The sequence below is a fragment of the Rhinatrema bivittatum genome, chromosome 2 (assembly GCF_901001135.1).
Source record: "Rhinatrema bivittatum chromosome 2, aRhiBiv1.1, whole genome shotgun sequence".
NCBI lineage: Eukaryota > Metazoa > Chordata > Amphibia > Gymnophiona > Rhinatrematidae > Rhinatrema > Rhinatrema bivittatum.
This window is the reverse complement of record NC_042616.1, coordinates 370,625,073-370,647,812: the sequence shown is the minus strand read 5'-3', so window position 1 is coordinate 370,647,812 and position 22,740 is coordinate 370,625,073. Positions and strand designations below refer to the sequence as shown.

The window sequence follows — 22,740 nt, the reverse complement described above, 5'->3', positions numbered from 1 at the left end:
TGGACAGGAAAGTCATTGTGACTATGGTGTCCAGAAGTGTTGTATAAGGGATTTATGGCAGTGACAGTAATCCCAGTTAGTAAATGTATAGTGAGTCATGAAGAAGTTAGAACTCCTTGCGTGGACTGACTGTGGTTATGCAGCTGTCCATGCATGGAAAAACATGAATGATGTTGCACTCCGCAGAGAAGCAGCATTCAACGATAGTGATTCATTGAATACCCCAGTTGCCGAAGCTGGTGGAACCGGCAGAGCTTGGGATTGTAATATTGTTGACTTACCATGAAGCTCATAGAAAGATTAGAGGTAATGTAGTTACTGAAGACGATGTTGGGGAGGTACCCGTAATGGAGAAGGTTTTCATGGGTAATGATTCAGATGGATTGAATCAAATCACGGAGAACCTAGAAGATGTGGTAGGCCTGATTGACAAACTGAAGAGTAGTAAATCACCTGGACCGGATGGTATACACCCCAGAGTTCTGAAGGAACTAAAAAATGAAATTTCAGACCTATTAGTAAAAATTTTTAACCTATCATTAAAATCATCCATTGTACCTGAAAACTGGAGGTTAGTAAATGTAACCCCAATATTTAAAAAGGGCTCCAGGGGCGATCCAGGAAACTACAGACCGGTTAGCCTGACTTCAGTGCCAGGAAAAATAGTGGAAATTGTTCTAAACATCAAAATCACAGAACATATAGAAAAACATGGTTTAATGGAACAAAGTCAGCATGGCTTTACCCAGGGCAAGTCTTGCCTCACAAATCTGCTTCACTTTTTTGAAGGAGTTAATAAACACGTGGATAAAGGTGAACCAGTAGATGTAGTATACTTGGATTTTCAGAAGGCGTTTGACAAAGTTCCTCATGAGAGGCTTCTAGGAAAAGTAAAAAGTCATGGGATAGGTGGCAATGTCCTTTCGTGGATTGCAAACTGGCTAAAAGACAGGAAACAGAGTAGGATTAAATGGACAAATAGCAGATTAAATTTAATGTGGATAAGTGCAAAGTGATGCATATAGGGAAAAATAACCCATGCTAAAATTACACAATGTTGGGTTCCATATTAGGTGCTACAACCCAAGAAAGAGATCTAGGCGTCATAGTGGATAACACATTGAAATAGTCGGTTCAGTGTGCTGCGGCAGTCAAAAAAACAAACAGAATGTTGGGAATTATTAGAAAGGGAATGGTGAATAAAACGGAAAATGTCATAATACCTCTGTATCGCTCTATGGTGAGACCGCACCTTGAATACTGTGTACAATTCTGGTCGCCGCATCTCAAAAAAGATATAATTGTGATGGAGAAGTTACAGAGAAGGGCTACCAAAATGATAAGGGGAATGGAGCAACTCCCCTATGAGGAAAGACTAAAGAGGTTAGAACTTTTCAGCTTGGAGAAGAGACGGCTGAGGGGGGATATGATAGAGATGTTTAAAATTATGAGAGGTCTAGAATGGGTAGATGTGAATCGGTTATTTACTCTTTCGGATAGTAGAAAGACTAGGGGGCACTCCATGAAGTTAGCATGGGGCACATTTAAAACTAATCGGAGAAAGTTCTTTTTAATCAACGCACAATTAAACTCTGGAATTTGTTGCCAGAGGATGTGGTTAGTGCAGTTAGTATAGCGGTGTTTAAAAAAGGATTGGATAAGTTCTTGGAGGAGAAGTCCATTACCTGCTATTAAGTTCACTTAGAGAACAGCCACTGCCATTAGCAATGGTAACATGGAATAGACTTAGTTTTTGGGTACTTGCCAGGTTCTTATGGCCTGGATTGGCCACTGTTGGAACAGGATGCTGGACTTGATGGACCCTTGGTCTGACCCAGTATGGCATTTTCTTACGTTCTTATGTACTGCGATATGGAAGCATGGTAACGAGAGATACCATTTTACCTGTGCCTTCTGAAGAAAATTGGTATTTCTGAGGTCCAGGATGGGCGGAGAGTAACTACTTTCTGTTGAAAGAAAGAATAGTGTAATTAAAACTCCCCAACCCGCCCCCCCTTCTCCCCTCTGCGCTTTGTAGCATCTGGGGGAGTGTACCGGGAACCTTGGTACAAGGTGGGGTGGCCGCTCTGATATCCGGCCAATTGGGAGACCAGGAGGTGTCCAACTGGAGGGGCTGATGTAATCTGGATATCATGTAACCTCCCACGGGAGTGTGAGCAGTAAGGTCTTACCCGCATTTCTGTGTGCTGTACAAGGAGACATTGAGACCTTTTGTCAGGCTTCAAGTTGGACTTGCACTTGAGGCAGTATTTGCTGGATCTCGTGTTTAGCAGATCAGCGAATGCACCTGGAACTTTGGTTCTGAAGCAGGAACCAGGAACCAGAAGCCAGAGCATTAATCAGTACAGAGCCTCGTTGCTGAAAATGGGGAGGATGCCCTGATGCAATCCCAAAGAAATGATAGAGAGGTTCTCTTGGTACTGTGGCTGACATAGCTGGCTTAGCGATATGTGACACTAATATGGTTCTTGGAAGGTACATGACCTAAAACTTTTCGAACCATCTGAACGAATTAGAGAACACATCTCAAATGGAATGTCGCAGAAGCGGGTACTTACCATCCAACGTGGATCGCCGAAGGATGAGCCGGTGAAGATTGCTGGCTCTGTGGATTCCAGGAGTCAACGAGGGAGTAGACGCCCATCTCAACTCTGATGCCTGGTATGGTGGCGCAGGTATAGAGGAAACAGGCTGAGCGTGGCTGGCGCAACCATGGTAGTATTTTGTGGAGGGCCACAATCCCCCACCGATGTCGGTGGGACACACCTCGGGAACAGGGGAGCCGATTAACGAGCTCGTTAACCCGGCCCTTGTCGCAGCGGCTCGATGTCTCGTGACGCCAGTGCAGAATTCTTCGGAACTCGTTCCGGTGTTTCTGGAGCACCAAGGACTGCCAAAACTGTGCGGAACAGTGTCGATGGCAGTGGTGATGTTGCTCGGCCCGAGCATTTTCCAGCATTGAGAAGGATAGCACCAATGTGCTGGATGGCGTCTGTGGCGGACGGTCACCGTGTTGGTGACAATGCATGCCACGGTGTTTGGCCCGGTCTTTCCCCTGCGCCGAGATGGATGCCCTCGCTGTCTTGGATGGCGACTGATGATGGACTATCAGCATGCCTGCATTGCTCCTGGCACTATATAGTGTCATAGGCTAATACGGGGCTTTAATAAGAACCCAAAGCATGGAGCACTGTTTTCAGGCGAGGGCATTATGTGGCGGTGCTATGTCGGTATTGACGGTATCGATGGCGGTTGAAGCGGCCTCGAGGGTATCGTCAAAAATATATATGAAAAAACGTCTATGACACAGCCAGAGCAATGATGACAGTGATGGAGCACTGACGGCATCGGCATAGGTATCTATGGGAACGATGTGGCATCGAATAATCGAAAAATCATTGGCATTGGAAAAATGATACCGGCATCGACGGAGTCGATGACCACATCTTTAGGAATTTTGAAGACACCGATGGAAACGACGTGGGCGTCCAGGGCATCATGGCATGGCCACGGGCATCCACGGCATGACCACGGACATCTACGGTATCGATTGGATCGACTTGGGCACCAATGGCATCCATGGCATCGACCCTGGCATCGATGTCCATCGATGGAAAGGACCTGGGCGTCGATGGCATCCATAAAATAAAGGATGGCATCGATGGAAATGATCCTGGCATCGATGGAAGTGCTCCGGACGACGGTGGCATCGACCTGGGCATGGATGGCAGCGACGAGACAAGGTGTACGTCGATGGCATCCATCCGGGCAATGATAGCAGCGATGAAACCCAAGGAAATATCAGTGCCATGGATGAAAAACAATGATGGCACTGATAGAAACGATGCAGGGACGATGGCAGAGTACCGCGGGGGGAGGGGTACCTATGGCATCTAAGAATCCAGGACAGTCTGAAGGGGGTACAGACGGTAGTGATGGGGGCATCAACTGCACGAGGGTACCGAGGAATTAGAGGGACCTGAATCGACAGGGGCCCTGGCGGCAACGGAAACCGTGGAAGTCCCTGTACCACTAGCCCTAATAACCAGCTAGAGTATCAGAGAGGGACACTCGCAGGCTATGTGTGGCTAACTGAAAACATAGGGAGAGGGAAGGCCACAGTCAGTTGGCAGGCCAGGGAGGTGACAGGAACCGACCAAAAAAACAGGGTATAGTACTCACCGAGCGTCGAATAAATGTACGCGAAGGGAGACCCATGCAGGGAAAAGTGTTTGTGAAGTAAAAGTTGAAATGTTTCCGTGAGGAAAATGTGTTAGAATTTCTCACAGAGCTCCTAACCTCTATGCTTACTGCAGAGCGGAAAAAAGAAGACTGAGGGAGACACCTGTGGCTCACAGGGATAATTGCAGGCTGAGCATGCTCAGTGCACTCAGTGTGTCAGTCAAAGCTTTGTAGAAACTTTGACAGAAAAGTTTTCCATACAGGGCTCCATCCTGTGATGACACCTATATATGAGGACTACCATCCTGCTTGTCCTGTGAGAATAAATGATACAGTTTCTCAATTCATCCCCCACTCTCTTGTATACAGATACACATAGAATGGCTCCAATGTTATCTAGTTACACACAATCATATGCTCCCAAAAAACCCACACCCTTCTACACACAACCCTTCTACAAACAAACCTATCCTAACACATACAATCATTTAGCAATACCTATACACATCTTACAACCCCTCCCACCACACATATATCCCCATACCACCCCATGCACACCTCTCAACACACATCCAATTAACACACCCACATACAACCCCCACCCACAGTACCTCACAATCCATATCCTAAACATACAGAGCCATATCCCCCAAAACACATACCCCACAAATCCCATACATACACAACTCCTCCAACAAAAAGCAGACAGCCATCCCTTGACACATATCCCCTACACTAACCATATTCCTATATCCTACATATACATATCCCCACATCCCAAACACTCACCTCTACCACATACACAGGCATCACTCCCAAACTCAGTCCCACCAATCTGACTCCATATACCCCAACAAAATCCCCCTCACACACTACACCTTCTATTCCCATAAACACCCCCACCCTCTCTTCTACAAATCCAGGTTGGAAAGCAGTCCTGAAGCCATGCTTCTAAATGCATTCCCTACTTGTCTGGAGATAAAATAAGCCAAGCCAACCCAGCACAGGATGAAGCACGAAATTCAATTAACCAACGGCTCGATACTGTAAGGCCGCGGTAGAAACAGTGCGGCAGTGTCAGGCGCACCCTTCCTCCCCGCACGCACAGTTCTCTTGACCTAGTGCCTGATACTCTCTTCTAATTGCATGCAAATACATGCCGCGGCTGTGAAGCGTTAGGGAAGGGTTATGCCCGCGCAACCCATTTTACTGTATAGGCGCTTAATACAGCGCCTATACAGTAACCTGGGTGCGCTGGTACCTGTCATTTCAAATGACATTTGAAATGACAGGCACCAGGAAGTGTAAAAAACAAAATTTTTAAATACCTGTCGGAGGGCCGCGTGGGTCCAGGCGGCCGGCGGGATCCGGGGGGCGGGTAGTCGCGTGTTAAATCTAGGCCGCGGGCAGGTGGGCGCCTGTTCCAGGCGGCGGCGGGTGGACGCGCGTTAGTTTCAGACGGCCGGCGGGCAGCGGCGGGAGCCGGGGGGCGGGTGGTCGCATGTTAAATCTAGGCCGGGTCACACAGACGTGCATTCATCCAGGCGGAGGAGCCGGCAACGAAAGCAGCCGGCTCCTCCGCCTGAATGAATGCGCGCCTCTGCGACCCCTGCGATTCGGCGCTCACCGGTGCTCACCGGCAGTGAATGAATTCATTCATCCAGGCGGAGGAGCCAGCTGCTTTCGTCGCCGGCTCCTCCGCCTGGATGAATGCGCGTCTGTGCGACCCGGCCTAGATTTAATACGCGACCACCCGCCCCCTGGCTCCCGCCGCCGGCCGTCTGAAACTAACGTGAGTCCACCCGCCCCCGCCGCCGCCTGGAACAGGCGCCCACCCTCCCGCGGCCTAGATTTAACACGCGACCACCCGCCCCCCGGATCCCTCCGGCCGCCTGGACCCATGCGGCCCTCCGACAGGTATTTAAAAATTTTTATTTTTTTTTCTGACAGGTTTTATGTGTCCCACAGGATTACATTTTCTCGATCATCTCTGTATCGCTTTTTTTTTTTTATTGTGTTTTATTGTTTTTGAGTATCTTAAGCGGTGTCGATGGATTTGTTACTAGACTCACAGTCCTAACACCTACTAGGGGGAGGCGGTAAACTAACACGTTAAGGCCGCGGCAAAACAGCGGGTTACTAAGGAGATAATATCAGCGCCCGTTACAGTATTGGAGGGGAATAGCTAATTCCTTCATTATACAGCTAATTCGTTCATTTACACATCATATACATGCTGCGTGCGGAAAGGGTTATGTGTCTATTTTACGAAGCGCTAAGGACGCGTGAAACTGGAGACTGTATCGCTGGATCGCCTTACTCGTCTGTATTGTGCGCTCCCAGCACGTTACAGACGGGGAATCTTTAACCGCACGTTACTGTATCGACCTGTAAATTTGCTGAGATTGTGTTCACATAAGTCATCAGATACTAACTGTACGACTCATACCAACACAGTCAACAAGACAAAAGTTAACAACACTCACTCCTTTAAATACTGACCACCCTTCATTCCAGATTTACTCCAACAAGAACTCGAAAAACTACTTTTAAAAATCGACCTCTCCAACATAAACAGTGCAACTCAATCTTGGCATCATATAACAACTGAAGCAGCTAACAGAATAAACCCAGAAAGAACCAAACTAATCAAATCACAAAAACAAACCAACAACCCATGGTTCAATCCTCAACTAAAGGAGACCAAATCCATTCTCAGACGAAAAGAAAAGGACTGGAGGAAAAACAAATGTCAACTTACACTTGAAAGATATAGAACCTACCTTACCTACTATAAAAATCTGATAAACAAAGCAAAAAAGGAATACTACAGCAAAAAAATACTTAATTCTTCAAATAATCCAAAAACCCTCTTCAATATTGTAAATAACCTAATCGCAGTAAACAACCTCAATGCCAAACTTCCACAAAAAAACCTAAGCCAAGATCTCGCAAACTTCTTCAAAAACAAAGTCAACAAAATTTCTGAAAAAATTTCAAAAATTTCAGAAAAAATAACCATGACCACAAAATCCAATGTAAACCTAAATCGACCAGACATCTCACCCTGGACACACTTTGACCCAATAACAACCATTGAAACTGAGAAACTCATCAATTCACTTAACCCAGCCAGACACGAACTTGATACAATACCAACACTTGCTCTAAAAGAAATCTCACACAACATTGCTCCAATCATCTCTACTATTATTAATAAATCTCTTGAAGAAGGAGAGCTCCCTGTCAACCTAAAAATCGCCACTATAAAACCCATCTTAAAAAAAAAGAATCTTGACCCCTACGATCTAAGCAACTATCGACCAATCTCAAACCTTTCATTCCTCGCAAAACTAATAGAGAAAGCCGCACTCAAACAACTAATTGATCATCTAGATACCAACAACATTTTATACCCAACTCAACATGGTTTCAGAAAAAATCACAGTACAGAAACTCTTCTTATCAACCTTTCAAATACTATCCTAAGAGGTTTTGATCATGGACAACGCTACATCATCATTCTTCTTGACCTATCAGCTGCTTTCGACACAGTTGAACACAGTACACTAATCTCCAGACTATCCGAAATTGGCCTATCAAATAAAACTCTAGACTGGTTCACATCCTTTCTCCACAATAGATCATACAAAGTAAATCTAAACAACCACACATCACAAGCCATCCCACTTGAAACTGGAGTGCCTCAAGGTTCATCGCTATCGGCCATTCTCTTCAACATCTACCTTTTACCTCTCTGCCAACTTCTATCAAGCCTCTCCATTACCTACTTCCTCTACGCTGACGACATCCAGCTAATCATTCCAGTATCAAACTCCATAGAGAATACTCTTAAAACCGCTTCCACAATCATAAACAAAATCAAACTACTATTAAACCAACTAAAACTCTGCATCAACACTGACAAAACTGAATGTATGCTGATTGAAAAAAGCATCTCTGGCGATCATCTAAACCACCCCATTATCATCGACAACACTCCCATCAATCTAAAAGAACACGTCAAAGACCTAGGAATCTGGATAGACCCCCAACTTAACCTTAAAAAACACATCTCCATGAAAACTAAAGAAGGCTTTCACAAACTATCAATCCTCAAACACCTAAAACCCCTGCTAAACCAACCAGACTTCAGAACCATCCTCCAATCCCTGATCTTTTCAAGCATTGACTATTGCAACGCCCTCATGATTGGTCTTCCGAAATCTACTCTACACCCCCTTCAAATTCTTCAAAACACCACTGCGCGAATTCTCACTGGACTCAAAAGATCTGAACATATTTCACCCGTGCTAAAAGAACTTCACTGGCTTCCCATAGCAAAAAGAATCGAATACAAAACTCTTTCAATGATTCACAACTCTATTCACCACATTGACCACAATTGCCTCAACTCCCTTATACAAATTCAACACAATCAACGCAACACGAGATCTACCAATAAAGCACGTCTAGAAATCCCTCCACTCACCTCAGCCAAATTAACCACCACCAGAAAAAGATCCTTCTCAATTGCTGGACCTATCCTCTGGAACACTCTTCCTTCCAGTTTCAGACTACTAAACAATACCAAAATGTTCAAAAAACTACTCAAAACTTGGCTCTTCAAGCAAGTTTACAAAGACGGAATAGGTTAAACCAATGTCTACGAAAATCTCATACATCCCCCTCCTCCACTTGCCCTATTTCCCACTTTCCCCTCTTTTTCCTCTTTTCTCTTTCTCCTCCTCCAAACCCACCCTTCCCTCTTCCCCTCAACTCTTTCCCCCCACCCCTTACTTATCCAATCATCTCTCTTCCCGAGCATCTTAACCTTCATTCCTCTTGATAATATATCTCTAACCCTCCGTCAGTATTGCTCCCATGAGCTATTACTTCTCCCTGTCTATCTACTGATGTAATTATAAATATGATAAAGTTATCTATGTTTTTTAACAATTCTGAAATATTTAGACCTTTAACTTACCTATATATATATTATATATATTCATTATAACTTTAACTCTGTTTAAACTGTTCACCTAATTTTTCAATGTATGCGTTGTTATAAATGTAAACCGGAGTGAAGGCCTCTACCAATACTTCGGTATATAAAAGACATATAAATAAATAAAATAAATAACTGCCTAAAAGTGGCAGAGTGCGTTACATTCAGGATAAAAAAATGTCTGGGTACTGTATTGACTATTCAGATCCAAATTTCATAGGTGAATATCAGGAATGGCAAATTCCAGTCCTTGAGAATCACAAAAAGGTCTGTTTTTGAGATAGCAAAATTATGTAATTCAACCTGGTTATTGGATCAAAATGTATACAAATATTTCATGCATTATCTATGGAAAAACTGAAAACCAGAACTTTCTGTGGCATACATTTTCTTGTGAGAAAAATAAATAGTTATAATTTTGTATACCCACATGTAATTTTCTATTGTAATGCAGCATTAACATCACTCTCCAGGAAAATTTACCCACACGCTGCTCTTAGAAAGGTTATTTCAAAGAACAAGAGTATGATTATGATATTGCTCATTTCCTCCCTTATACCCACACGCTGCTCTCAGAAAGGTTATTTCAAAGAACAAGAGTATGATTATGATATTGCTCATTTCCTCCCTTATATTTTTCTCTGAAGAGAAGAGGCTAGAGGATGAAAATGATGAAGAGGGGTAACAAATTAACTGGAGTAATCTTCACAGAGTGGCAGTTACTACACTTAAAAATAAATAAATGAGACTTGATGGGCAGACTGGATGGACAACTTGGGTCTTTTTCTGCTGACATTTACTATGTTAATATATAAGAGCATTCATACATTTCATACACATATAATTCACTTGTAGGGAAGTTGGTGGGAGGCGGTTTTGCTATAGAAGAAAAAAGATCAAAGATTAAGGAGGTAATTTTCAAAAAAGAGTTACACATGCAGCATACTACTATAGCAATTTTCAAAAGCCCGCTTACCCGTGTAAAATGCATTTACACATGTAAAATCCAGTTTTAAGCATGTAAATATTCTTTAAAATAACCCCCTAAGATTTTTGGGATATTGTTTTCTGTTTTGGTTTTATTAAAAAAAAAAGATTCCAAACTCACCAATCGAGCATGAGGATTGCGATGGTAGAAAATGTCTTTGTATTCATCCATCCATACTTCTGCAGCTCGAACACTGTTTGCTAGAGCCTTGCTCCGTGAATAAGGGGCTTGTTTGGGGAAAACATGGCCAACATGAGAGCAAGGGTGGATCTCAAGACTTCCTCCACACTGCCAAATCTAAGCCATAAAAAAATAAAGCATAGTTGCTTACCTGTAACAGGTGATCTACAAGGACAGAGGATAACAGCCCTCACTTGAGTGACATCATCAGATGGAACCCGGCACAGAAAACTTGTGTCAAAATTTCTAGATTTTGACTGAGCCTCTCTGAGCATGCCATTATACCACACATAAATTTGGCGTCCCTTCAGTGTTATAACATAGAATTGAGGAACAAAATTAAATTAAGAACAATACCCATGAAGTGAAACCTAACTCTGCAGGGTGGCAGACTGGTTTCTTGAGGACTGGCATCCTGCTATCCTTGGAGAATACCTGTTACAGGTAAGCAACTCTGCTTTCTCAGAAGAGAAGCAGGATGAGAGTCCTCATATGGGAGAATCTCAAGCTTTAGGGTGCCAAATGGACACATGTGTTACTGGAAGTGCTGATCTCTCACCACAAATCAGAGAAACTTCCAGGGAACATGGAAGATCTAGATGTGGGTGTATGCATCCTTTAGATTGAGGGAACATAGCCAGTCCCCTTTTTGCAACAAGGGGGATCAAGATGCCTAGGGAAACCATCTTGAACTTTTCCTTCTGGAGAAATTTGTTCAAGGCCCTTAGGCCTAGAATGGAATGGGGTCCTGTTTTCTTTGGAACCAGAAGTACTGGGAGTAGAATCCCTGCTCTTTCCCCTGGTGGGATGGGCTTGACCACTCTGCCATTAAGAGGTAGGAGAGCTCTGCGAGAAGTACTTCCTGATGCACTACCAGTCCATGATAGGGATTCAGGAGTAATTTTGGAGGGGGACTCAAAATGTTTAATTTGTTCCCTCCCCTGATGATGGATAGGGCCTTCTGGTCAGAGGTTACAAGGGGCCTCCCACCAGACCAGGAGATCCAATGTCTTGAGCACAGTAGATATGATTATGTTCCCTATGATGCAGTCAAACGCCCATCCTAAGAGTTGACCGGGAAACCTGCTGGGGGTTTTCGGGGCCCTCTGCTACCTTGGACAGCTGCAAGAGGCATGTTGCTAATGGGGTCAAGACGGCGGAATACAGTATTTCCTTGGGCAGGAGAAAGGCATCCTCTGGCCTGGACTCAAAGAACTCCTAGCAGGGTAGAGCGGGGATCCTGGGTGCCAGTGGAGAACTGATGAAGTGTTGCAAGGGGTTCATGCACTGGAGTCACTGCCTCCTCCACTCTATCTCCAAAAAGATTCTCTCCAGTACATGTCACATCTGAGAGTACTTCTTATACTTCCAACCGGAGATCAGACACCTGCAGCCATGTGAGTCTGTGGGCGCTGATTTCAGCTCTATGGCGGTTTGAAAACATTGAAGGTCACGTGGATCCCATGTTTTCGCACTCTGGACCCTTCTTCACCAGTGGCTCGAGTTCGCCCTGCTGCTGCTAAGGAAACTGCTCAGCTACCCCTTGCACCTGCTTCAGAATGTCCCACATATACTGGCTCTTGTAGAGCTAACAGGGCTATGCGAGCAAAGAGCATGGTACCTTGGAACACCTTCATCCCAAGAGCATCCATGGACCTCTGATCCTTCCCTTGGAGCACCGAGGAATGAGTTCGAGTGAGCTTAGCCTTTTTGAAAGCAGATTCGATGACAACAGACTGGTGCGGTAGCTGATGCTTGTCAAATCCGAGAGCCTCTTGGATGAGAAAAACTGTGTCTGCCTTCCTGTTAACATGAGGAACAGAGAGGTTGTTCCCACATCCTCAACAGTAATTCCACAAGAATCTTGTGCACTTAGACTGCCACAAACTGGAAGATGTTCAGCATTTTGTGCTGGCTATCCTCATCCACTTACAACTGAAACAGGATGACCTCCACTCTTTCCCTGACAAATCTTGCAAAGGAGAGGTCTTCCGGAGACTTCCTTCTGTCGGCGAGAAGAGATAGTTCTGAGGGAGACCCTCCGATGCATCATTGGAGACATCGGAGGCGACAATCCCCCCGAAGGCAGGGACAGGGCCCTGGGCACTCTGGCTCCAGCCAGTGGTATGGTAACTGCCTCTGCTGGCTGTGGGAACTCAGGTCCTGGTGCTGATGCAGTCACTAGATGAGCTTTGTCCTCAAAGGAGTCATGAACCAGCACCGGATTGGTTTGTGGTGCCATTGATGTTCTGCCAGGCATCAGTGCTGTTCCAGGTACAGACACCGGCTGTGTCGGTAAGACACAGAGGAGTGCATACAGATATTTCAACAGCGGTTTGATGAGGGACGGTGCCACTGCCAGGGGTTTTGGTGCATTGATACCCAGACTGTGCATCGCCTTCTCCTCAGCCATCTGTACATGCCTCTCCAATTCCTCCTCAAAGATCGCCTATGCAAATACTAACTGGGATCTAGGAGGTATGACCACATCCTCTTCAGAACTGAGAGGACGATGTGTGACGGGCATTGGAGCCAGCGGAGACTTTCGCGAATCCCAGGCATCACAGGAGAATTGGTGCTCCTCGTCACAGGGACGCTTCAGAGGCATCACAGCCGAAGCTGGTGCATATCTGCGCCAGTCATTGTGCATCATCAGGAACAGATACCAATGCTGTTTCAGCTCCCATTGATGCTCAGATCAGTTCTTTCCCGGTGCCAAAATTAAAGATGACAAACCCGATGCCTTCGACCTGGAGGAGGCAGATAATGGTCCACCTCCTGTATTCCTGGCAGCCACTGACAACTGATGGCTCTGCCAATGTCAATATCCTGGTGTCTATCGGTGTAGCTCAATGGATCCTCAATACCAATGCCTCCGATGCAGACTCTGATGGCCCAGCCTTCTCCAACCTGAAGTGTTGCTCCATCTTTTTGAGTCTGATCTTATGTCACTTAGGGGTCATCTTGGTGTACTTGCTGTAACCTAGGATGTCATGTGATGCCCCCAAGTAGAGGACACATCGTTCATGCGGCTTCGTGATCTACATATTCCTTGTGCAATGGGGGCAAGGCTTAAAACCAGACGTGCATAGGTGGGCATGAAATAAAAGGGATAACAAATAGAGTTCAATGGTGGTGATCAACGATGACCAGTGGGCACAGAGGGCACCGCTGCTCTGGGGATATCAGCGAAATAAGCTTACCAAAACCTTGAGAAACCTGGCTAAGACAACTACGGGGATAAAAACCAAGGGACCCCACGAAGACAGGAACTCACTGGAAAACAGCTCAAAACCACAAAAAAAAAAAAAAAAGAGAGACACTCAATTACCCGTGACCACAAAGTTTCATGGAAAAAAAAAAAAGAGACCGAAGGGACCCCTGCATGGATGTGTGGTATAATGGCATGCTGTGCATGCTCAGAGAGGCTCAGTCAAAGCTTTAGAAACTTTGACATAAGTTTTCGATGCTGTGCTCCATCCAATGTCATCACCCATGCGTGAGGACTGCCATCCTGCTTGTCAACTGAGAAAGAAAATTAAAGGGAAAACTATTAAACTTCCTGATGCTGCAATATAAATTCCTTTGGTAACACTTTTACAGCTATAAATATAGCCAGTGCTGTCACAGATATTAACAGTTATGCCAATGCTGATCTGCATTACCATTATCACTTTCCACAGAGATGCGTACAAAGGGAGGGTAATTTCCAAAGGGCCGTCAATGAGTAAAGTATTGCTTTACACATTGAAATGTCCCTTTAGAAAACTGCATGACATATATGCCTGTGCTTTTATACACATGGGGAAAGGGGGCCCAAGGAAGCTGGGCAGAGTTGGGACTTATTAAAGTTTTTGATTTTAGAAAGTATGCACATAAAATTCTCCCAACAAAATTATGTGCATAAAATAGGTATAATTGGGTGCTTGTTTTTATCAGGATAATTTTCAAAGCAGACATTTGCATAAGTCCACTTTGAAAACTGGTGTTAATTATGTGCAATGTTACAAAATTACCCCCATAAAACAACCATTTTAAATCATAGAAATCTCTCATTTTATTTTATTTTTTTAACTTTTGTATTTGGAATTTCAGGTGAAACATGAAATAACATGGTATGCGTACATTAAATCCCGCATTAACAGTGAGTTGTTCCAATGTACAAGTGAGAAACTCAGATTCAGGATACAAGATGTAAAATACAAAATACAAAATATAAAATACACTGGTGTATAGGTGGAGGACCCTAATAAGAATGCAAAGGTGGGATTCCTACATACCTTAGGCAAACAGAACAGTGATAAACCTTGCATAGAAGGATGTTTAGAAAACAGGGGAACAATGAGGTATCCCCCATGAAGAGGAGAGAACATACTCCCTTCCCTTCTAGGGTGCAACCCTATGTTCAATATCCAAACATTTAAAGTTTTCCGAGTTTTTTTTTTAATAACCTCCTCCCCCCCCCCCTCTAGGGCACCACTTCTCAACCGGTGTGTTACAACACACCAGTGTGTCACCAAGCACCGGCAGGTGTGTCGCATGCTCCTGGTCTCCTGCTGCTCTTCCTTCCCTGCTGCCGTTGCCGCCGGGCTAACAGCACGTTCAAGCCCAATGGGAACAGCAGCGTTGTTAGAGGAAGCTGTGGCACCCACGGCTGGTCTTTTCTTCTTCCCACGCCTGCCGCGGAACAAGAAGCGATACGCAGTGCAGTGCGGGGGAAAGAGAAAGAGCCAAAGAGCCATGAAAAAGTAGCAGCGGCAGCAGCCGGCAAACATAAGAACATAAAAAAATGCCATACTGGGTCAGACCAAGGGTCCATCAAGCCCAGCATCCTGTTTCCAACAGTGGCCAATCCAGGCCATAAGAACCTGGCAAGTACCCAAAAACTAAGTCTATTCCATGTTACCATTGCTAATGGCAGTGGCTATTCTCTAAGTGAACTTAATAGCAGGTAATGGACTTCTCCTCCAAGAACTTATCCAATCCTTTTTTAAACATCTCTATCAAATCCCCCCCTTAGTTGTCTCTTCTCCAAGCTGAAAAGTCCTAACCTCTTTAGTCTTTCCTCATAGGGAAGTTGTTCCATTCCCCTTATCATTTTGGTAGCCCTTCTCTGTACCTTCTCCATCGCAATTATATCTTTTTTGAGATGCGGCGACCAGAATTGTACACAGTATTCAAGGTGCAGTCTCACCATGGAGCGATACAGAGGCATTATGACATTTTCCGTTTTATTCACCATTCCCTTTCTAATAATTCCCAACATTCTGTTTGCTTTTTTGACTGCCGCAGCACACTGTACCGACGATTTCAATGTGTTATCCACTATGACACCTAGATCTCTTTCTTGGGTTGTAGCACCTAATATGGAACCCAACATTGTGTAATTATAGCATGGGTTGTTTTTCCCTATATGCATCACCTTGCACTTATCCACATTAAATTTCATCTGCCATTTGGAGGCCCAATTTTCCAGTCTCACAAGGTCTTCCTGCAATTTATCACAATCTGCTTGTGATTTAACTACTCTGAACAATTTTGTGTCATCTGCAAATTTGATTATCTCACTCGTCGTATTTCTTTCCAGATCATTTATAAATATATTGAAAAGTAAGGGTCCCAATACAGATCCCTGAGGCACTCCACTGTCCACTCCCTTCCACTGAGAAAATTGCCCATTTAATCCTACTCTCTGTTTCCTGTCTTTTAGTCAGTATGCAATCCACGAAAGGACATCGCCTCATATCCCATGACTTTTTACTTTTCCTAGAAGCCTCTCATGAGGAACTTTGTCAAACGCCTTCTGAAAATCCAAGTATACTATATCTACCGGTTCACCTTTATCCACATGTTTATTATTTTCATATTATATTATGTTATCTGTTATATGTACGGGCACTGCCCAATGGTTTTTTGTTCACTGTGAACCGATACGATGTGCGAACGGATATCGGTATAAAAGAAATGTTAAATAAATAAAATTAACTCCTTCAAAAAAGTGAAGCAGATTTGTGAGGCAAGACTTGCCCTGGGTAAAGCCATGCTGACTTTGTTCCATTAAACCATGTCTTTCTATATGTTCTGTGATTTTGATGTTTAGAACACTTTCCACTATTTTTCCTGGCACTGAAGTCAGGCTAACCGGTCTGTAGTTTCCCGGATCGCCCCTGGAGCCCTTTTTAAATATTGGGGTTACATTTGCTATCCTCCAGTCTTCAGGTACAATGGATGATTTTAATGATAAGTTACAAATGTTTACTAATAGGTCTGAAATTTCATTTTTTAGTTCCTTCAGAACTCTGGGGTGTATGCCATCCGGTCCAGGTGATTTACTACTCTTCAGTTTGTCAATCAGGCCTACCACATCTTCTAGGTTCACCGTGATTTGATTCAGTCCATCTGAATCATTACCCATGAAAACCTTCTCCATTACGGGTACCTCCCCAACATCCTCTTCAGTAAACACCGAAGCAAAGAAATCATTTAATCTTTCCGCGATGGCCTTATCTTCTTTAAGTGTCCCTTTAACCTCTCGATCATCTAACGGTCCAACTGACTCCCTCACAGGCTTTCTGCTTCGGATATATTTAAAAAAGTTTTTATTGTGAGTTTTTGCCTCTACAGCCAACTTCTTTTCAAATTCTCTCTTAGCCTGTCTTATCAATGTCTTACATTTAACTTGCCAATGTTTATGCTTTATCCTATTTTCTTCTGTTGGATCCTTCTTCCAATTTTTGAATGAAGATCTTTTGGCTAAAATAGCTTCTTTCACCTCCCCTTTTCACCATGCCGGTAATAGTTTTGCCTTCTTTCCACCTTTCTTAATCGGTAAAGGAGTCAGCAGTATAAGCCTCCCGCAGCCGATGGGATTCTTCTTTCTTGGCCTGGAGGAGGCTGCTGCAGCTACCATTTGTGCTTGGGGGGGGGGGGGGGGGGAGAGAGAGAGAGAGAGAGAGAGAGAGAAGACAGCCAGCCTGTAAGTGAGAGAATGTGTGTGTGATTGAGAGCATGTGTGTAAATGAGAGCATGTATTTGATTGAGAGCATTGTGTAAGTGTGTGAGAGAGAGCATGATTGTGATTGAGAGAAACTGGTCAGAGAGGTGATGTATATATATGTGAGAGACAATAAAAGTGACTGGTCAGGGAGATAATGTGTGTGTGTGAGAGATTGGTCAGGGAGGTGACTGATGTGTGTGTGTGTCTGTCCGTGTGTGTGTGTGAGATAGAAAAAGCATGGAAGTGAGAAATCTGGGTATGTGAGAAAGGAAAATTGGTTCTTACCTGCTAATTTTCGTTCCTGTAGTACCATGGATCAGTCCAGTCCCTGGGTTATGTCACCAATCCAGCAGAGGGAGGCAGAGAAAACATTCTAATGACTCTGACATATACCCTGGAGCACCACCTGCAGTCAATCAGTATTGAGCAGTATCAAAGCAGAAATTTAACTACTAACATATTAACTAGCTATCTAAATAGGAGAACTAATGTCCAACTCACAAGTCCTAAATGGAAGCAGAATCCCAAAAAAGATTTTTGGGAATAAACAAGAAAATATTAAGAAAAATAGACAGCATGAAAGGCAGTTTAATCACCCAAACAGTGAACGAGCGGACTCTTCGAAAAGACAAATATAATACACAGACATAATGGGTGGGCGTCTGGACTGATCCATGGTACTACAGGAACGAAAATTAGCAGGTAAGAACCAATTTTCCTTTCCCTGTACATACCTGGATCAGTCCAGACCCTGGGATGTACCAGAGCTGATTCAATTAGGGTGGGACCCAGAGAGTCCCCCTCGGAGAACACTCTCTCTGAAGGCTGCCGAACTTGGAGCGTGAACATCCAAGCGGTAATGACGAGCAAAAGTATGCAACGACTTCCAAGTCGCTGCTTTACAAATCTCCTGAGGAGAAGCTAACTGACATTCTGCCCAAGAGGTAGTGTATGACCTAGTAGAATGAGCTCTCAACCCTTCAGGAAGGTCACGACGAGCTAGAAGATAAGCTGAACGAATTGTCTCTTAACCAACGAGCAATCGTAGCCTTCGAAACCTTTGCGAGGGCCACTCCACAAAACAAAGAAACGATCAGACAATCGAAAATTGTTTGTAACTTCAAAATAACGCAACAGAGCTTGTCGTACATCCAATTTTTTAAGATCCCTAGAGGAAGGATCCAAACGATCTAAAGACGGAAAAGCCGTAAGCTCTATGGACTGATTTAAATGGAAAGAAGATACTACCTTAGGTAAAAAAGATGGTACGGTCCGTAATGAAATTCCTGCATCAGAAATTCTAAGAAAAGGCTCTCTGCAAGACAAGGCCTGCAACTGTGAAATTCTATGTGCTGAAGAAATGGCCACAAGAAACATCACCTTCAATGTGAGATCCTTCAAAGTCGCATGATTGAGGGGTTCAAAGGGAGCCGAACACAGAGCCCTAAGAACCAAATTCAAACTCCAAGCAGGACAAGGATTCCGAAATGGAGGACGTAGATGTTGCGCACCTTTGAGAAAACGCGCTACATCCGGATGCGCAGCCAAGGATAATCCCTGAACCTTACCACGAAAACATCCAAGTGCTGCTACTTGTACCCGTAAGGAACTACAGGACAAACCCTTGGCTAAACCGTCTTGTAAAAAAAGATAAAATATCGGATACCGAAGAGTGAACTGGATCTACTTGATGCTCATTACATCAAGATTCAAAAACTTTCCACACCCTTGCATAAGCCAAAGAACGCAATAAAGTAGTCACTACAGCATCTGAATAACCTTTATTCTTTAACTGACACCTCTCAAAATCCATGTCGCTAGAGAGAAGCGTTTGACCTCTTCCAAACAAACCGGACCTTGAGACAGAAGGCAGGGAAGATCTCAAAATCGAAGGGGACCGTCCAGTGCTAGTCTGACCAGGTCCGCAAACCACGGACAGCGTGGCCACTCCGGAGCCACTAAGACAACGTCGACTTGTTGAACTTCTATCCGACGCAGACCCTTGCCGATTAGAGGCCAGGGAGGGAATACGTAGAGAAGAACATCCCTTGGCCAAAGAAGTACCAGAGCATCTACTCCTTTCGCTCCTCTTTCCCTCCTGCGGCTGAAGAACTGAGGGGCTTTGCCATTCTGAAATGTGGCCATGAGATCCATTGCCGGAGTGGACCATCTGTTGCATATCATTTGATAGGCTTCCTTGCACAGTTCCCACTCGCCTGCGTCAAGATGATACCGACTGAGAAAGTCGGCTTGAATGTTGTCCACCCCGGCAATGTGTGAGGCTGCGATGCTGAGCAGATGTTGCTCCGCCCAGGCGATCAGCTGTTGTGCTTCCTGAGCTACCAGGAAGCTTCGGGTTCCTCCCTGACGATTGATGTGGTCGCATTGTCAGAAAGAACCCGAACAGACTTCCCTCAAAGGAGAGGTTGAAGAGCGATTAAGGCTAAACGAACTGCTCTGGTCTCTAAAAGATTGATCGACCACTGCGCTTCCTCTTTGGACCACTGACCCTGAACAGATATATTCTGACATACCGCTCCCCAGCCTGAAAGACTGGTGTTGGTAGTGACCACAGTCCATTCCGGAATCTCTAGTGGTACACCTCATTGCAGATTCGCTGTCTGTAACCACCAATCTAGGCTAGAACGAGCAGTCTCTGAAAGAGGAAGGGGAAAGTGGTATAGTTCCGAAACCGGATTCCAGCATGAAAGCAATGCAGACTGAAGTGGTCTCATGTGCGCAAAGGCCCAGGGAACCAACTCCAGAGTAGAGGTCATTGAAACTAAAACTATCAAGTAATCCCGCACACAAGGAATAGGAATAGACTGTAAGTCTCAAATTTGTGATTGAATCTTGAGAAGGCGATGCTCTGGAAGGAACACTATCCCTTGACAAGTGTTGAACCGTGCACCCAAAAATTCCAGAGATTGGGAAGGTAATAGGTGACTCTTGTCTTCGTTGATCACCCAGCCTAGAGACTGCAAAAGGCTGATTACCCTGTTGATTGTATAATAACAAAGAGATTCCGACTTCGCTCGAATCAACCAGTCATCCAGGTACGGATGTACCAACAGGCCCTCCTTCCTGAGTTGAGCGGCCACCACAACCATTATTTTGGTAAATGTTCTGGGAGCTGTGGCTAATCCGAACGGGAGAGCCCTGAATTGATAATGTTGCCCTAGAATGCAAAACCTGAGAAACCTCTGATGATCGGATCGAATGCCGATATGAAGATAAGCTTCGGTGAGGTCGACAGATGCTAGAAATTCTCCTCTGTGAACCGAAGCTATGACAGACCGAAGAGTCTCCATCCGGAACTTTGGAATCCTTAGACAATGGTTGACCCTCTTGAGATCGAGAATGGGACGAAAGGTTCCTTCCTTTTTGGGAACGACGAAGAAAATTGAATAACGACCTTTCCAATGTTCTGATGTTGGAACTGGAACTATAGCTCCTAGGTCGCTTAAACGCTGTAGCGAGTCTTGGATTATGAGACGCTTTTGTAGGGAAGAACACTGTGAAATTAGGAACAGGTGGTGAAGTCGCCGAACAAAATGTTGAGATTACTTACCTGATAATCTCGTTTTCCTTAGTGTAGACAGATGGACTCAGAACAAGTGGGTATAGTGTGCTCGTGCTAGCAGTTGGAGACGGATCTGACGTCAGCACGGGTACATATACCCCCACAGGAAGTGCAGCAATTCAGTAATTTCCGTCTCCAAAGCAGTTTGGAGCTACCTCATGCTCGCTGAGCGTTCTTTCCAAATTCTAACGACTAAATTCATAAGAAGAAACCTACCTGAAGACGAGCCCCGCACTCCTGCAGTGATACCATTCGGTCCCTCCCCCAGTTGAGTTTCCCGGGGCTCTTTCCGTGGTCCCTCGGAGGTAAGAGCCTCGGTCCAGTGGCCGACTCGCGGCAGGACCTAGCCCCCGAGTGAGAAGGGCTCGGGCGCGGCTTATAGGCAGCCTCGGTCCCGGCGAGGACTTGGACCCGAGCGAGATGAGTTCAGGCATGGCCTAGAGGCAGCGGGTGCACTTCCTCGAGCGCGGGGGTGACTGTAATCACCCTCTCCCCCCGCAGCCGGAGACCGCCCGGTTGCAGCCGGGAAGCGCCGAAGACAAGGTAAGGCGTACATCTTTACTTGTTGGTCTCTGAGGAAGCGAGGATCAGCGGAGTCTGCCTACGGGGCAACCCGCCAAGGAGGTCGCCTGCTCGCCTTCTGCCCTGGTTCTTCGCCATGCTCTAGTGCTCAGGCCAGACTGAGTGCACAGGCGAAGGGCGTATATGTTAGGCGCCCGAAAATCTTGGGCGCATATTCGATAGAGGCGTACATTGATGTCACCTGGATTCATGTTGAAAAGCGCACGTTGCTACGCGCACGTTGCTAGGCGCACGTTCATAAGCGCACGTGGATAAGTGCATATTGGTAGGCGCACATCTTTCGCGCATATTACGAAGCGCAGACTCCAGCTGGGAGAAAATAACAGACAAGATGGAGCGTAAGAGAGCCCATGCGTCCGCAGAGCCGGCACCTCCAGAATCAGGCATGAGAGCTCTAAGCCTCTGCTCAGCATGCAACCTCAGAGCCACACAGAACGAGGAAGCAGACTCCCTATGTGCCCAATGTGAGGAGGCCCTGGGAATTCCAGGCAAGGACCGGTCCCAGCCCAGCGCACTTGCCAGTTCCTCAGGGAACACCCCAGACCTAGCAGGCCGCGGTGAGCAGCCAGGGAACCCGAGAGACCTGGTGCCCCTAAGGCCAGATCCTGCTTCGCTCTCCTGGGTGGAATTATTCAAGGGGATTCATGCCTTTGTCAGAATGCAAGCTGATCCCCGAACGGGTCCATACATAACGGATGACCCGGCCCCTGGACCCTCAAGACCACGGCCACTCGCCACCCGGAAGTCCCACTTATGGGGATTCAGATTGCTCTGAGGAAGACGACAAGCCCCCCGAGGAGGGAGAACTTCCCTCGGGGATAGAAACATATCGGACCATGAGACGCTTCTTTCTGAAAGAGGGTCTCCCAGGCCTGGTCTCTCAATGCCTGTCAGAACTGGCTATCCCGGGCCATGACACCCCAGGAGAACCTAGAATTGAACGCCCTGTTAGAGGGCCTGCGCCAAACGGCTCACTATTTTCCCCTCCTACAAGCAGCACAGCAGCTAATCGATCTGGAATGGAATGCGCTGGAGGCCTCATTCAAAGGGGGGTTGGGCCTTGTCTGGCATGTACCCCTTAGATCCGGCAACCAAGGAGCTGCTGGTGTGCCCCAAGGTAGACACCATAGTTAGCGCAATTGTGAAGCGCACCACCATTCCGGTGGAGGGGGGGGGGGGCGGCCCTCAAGGATGCACAT

General features: G+C 45.5%; 1 protein-coding gene across 1 annotated transcript in view; it reads right to left on the bottom strand.

Moving 5' to 3' along the window:
* GALNT12 (polypeptide N-acetylgalactosaminyltransferase 12) overlaps positions 1 to 22,740 on the bottom strand; it is a 396,917-nt gene that overhangs the window by 157,404 nt on the left and 216,773 nt on the right. Inside the window, 1 exon segment of the mRNA XM_029589963.1 lies at positions 10,320 to 10,496. Coding sequence (XP_029445823.1) covers positions 10,320 to 10,496 — 177 coding nt within the window.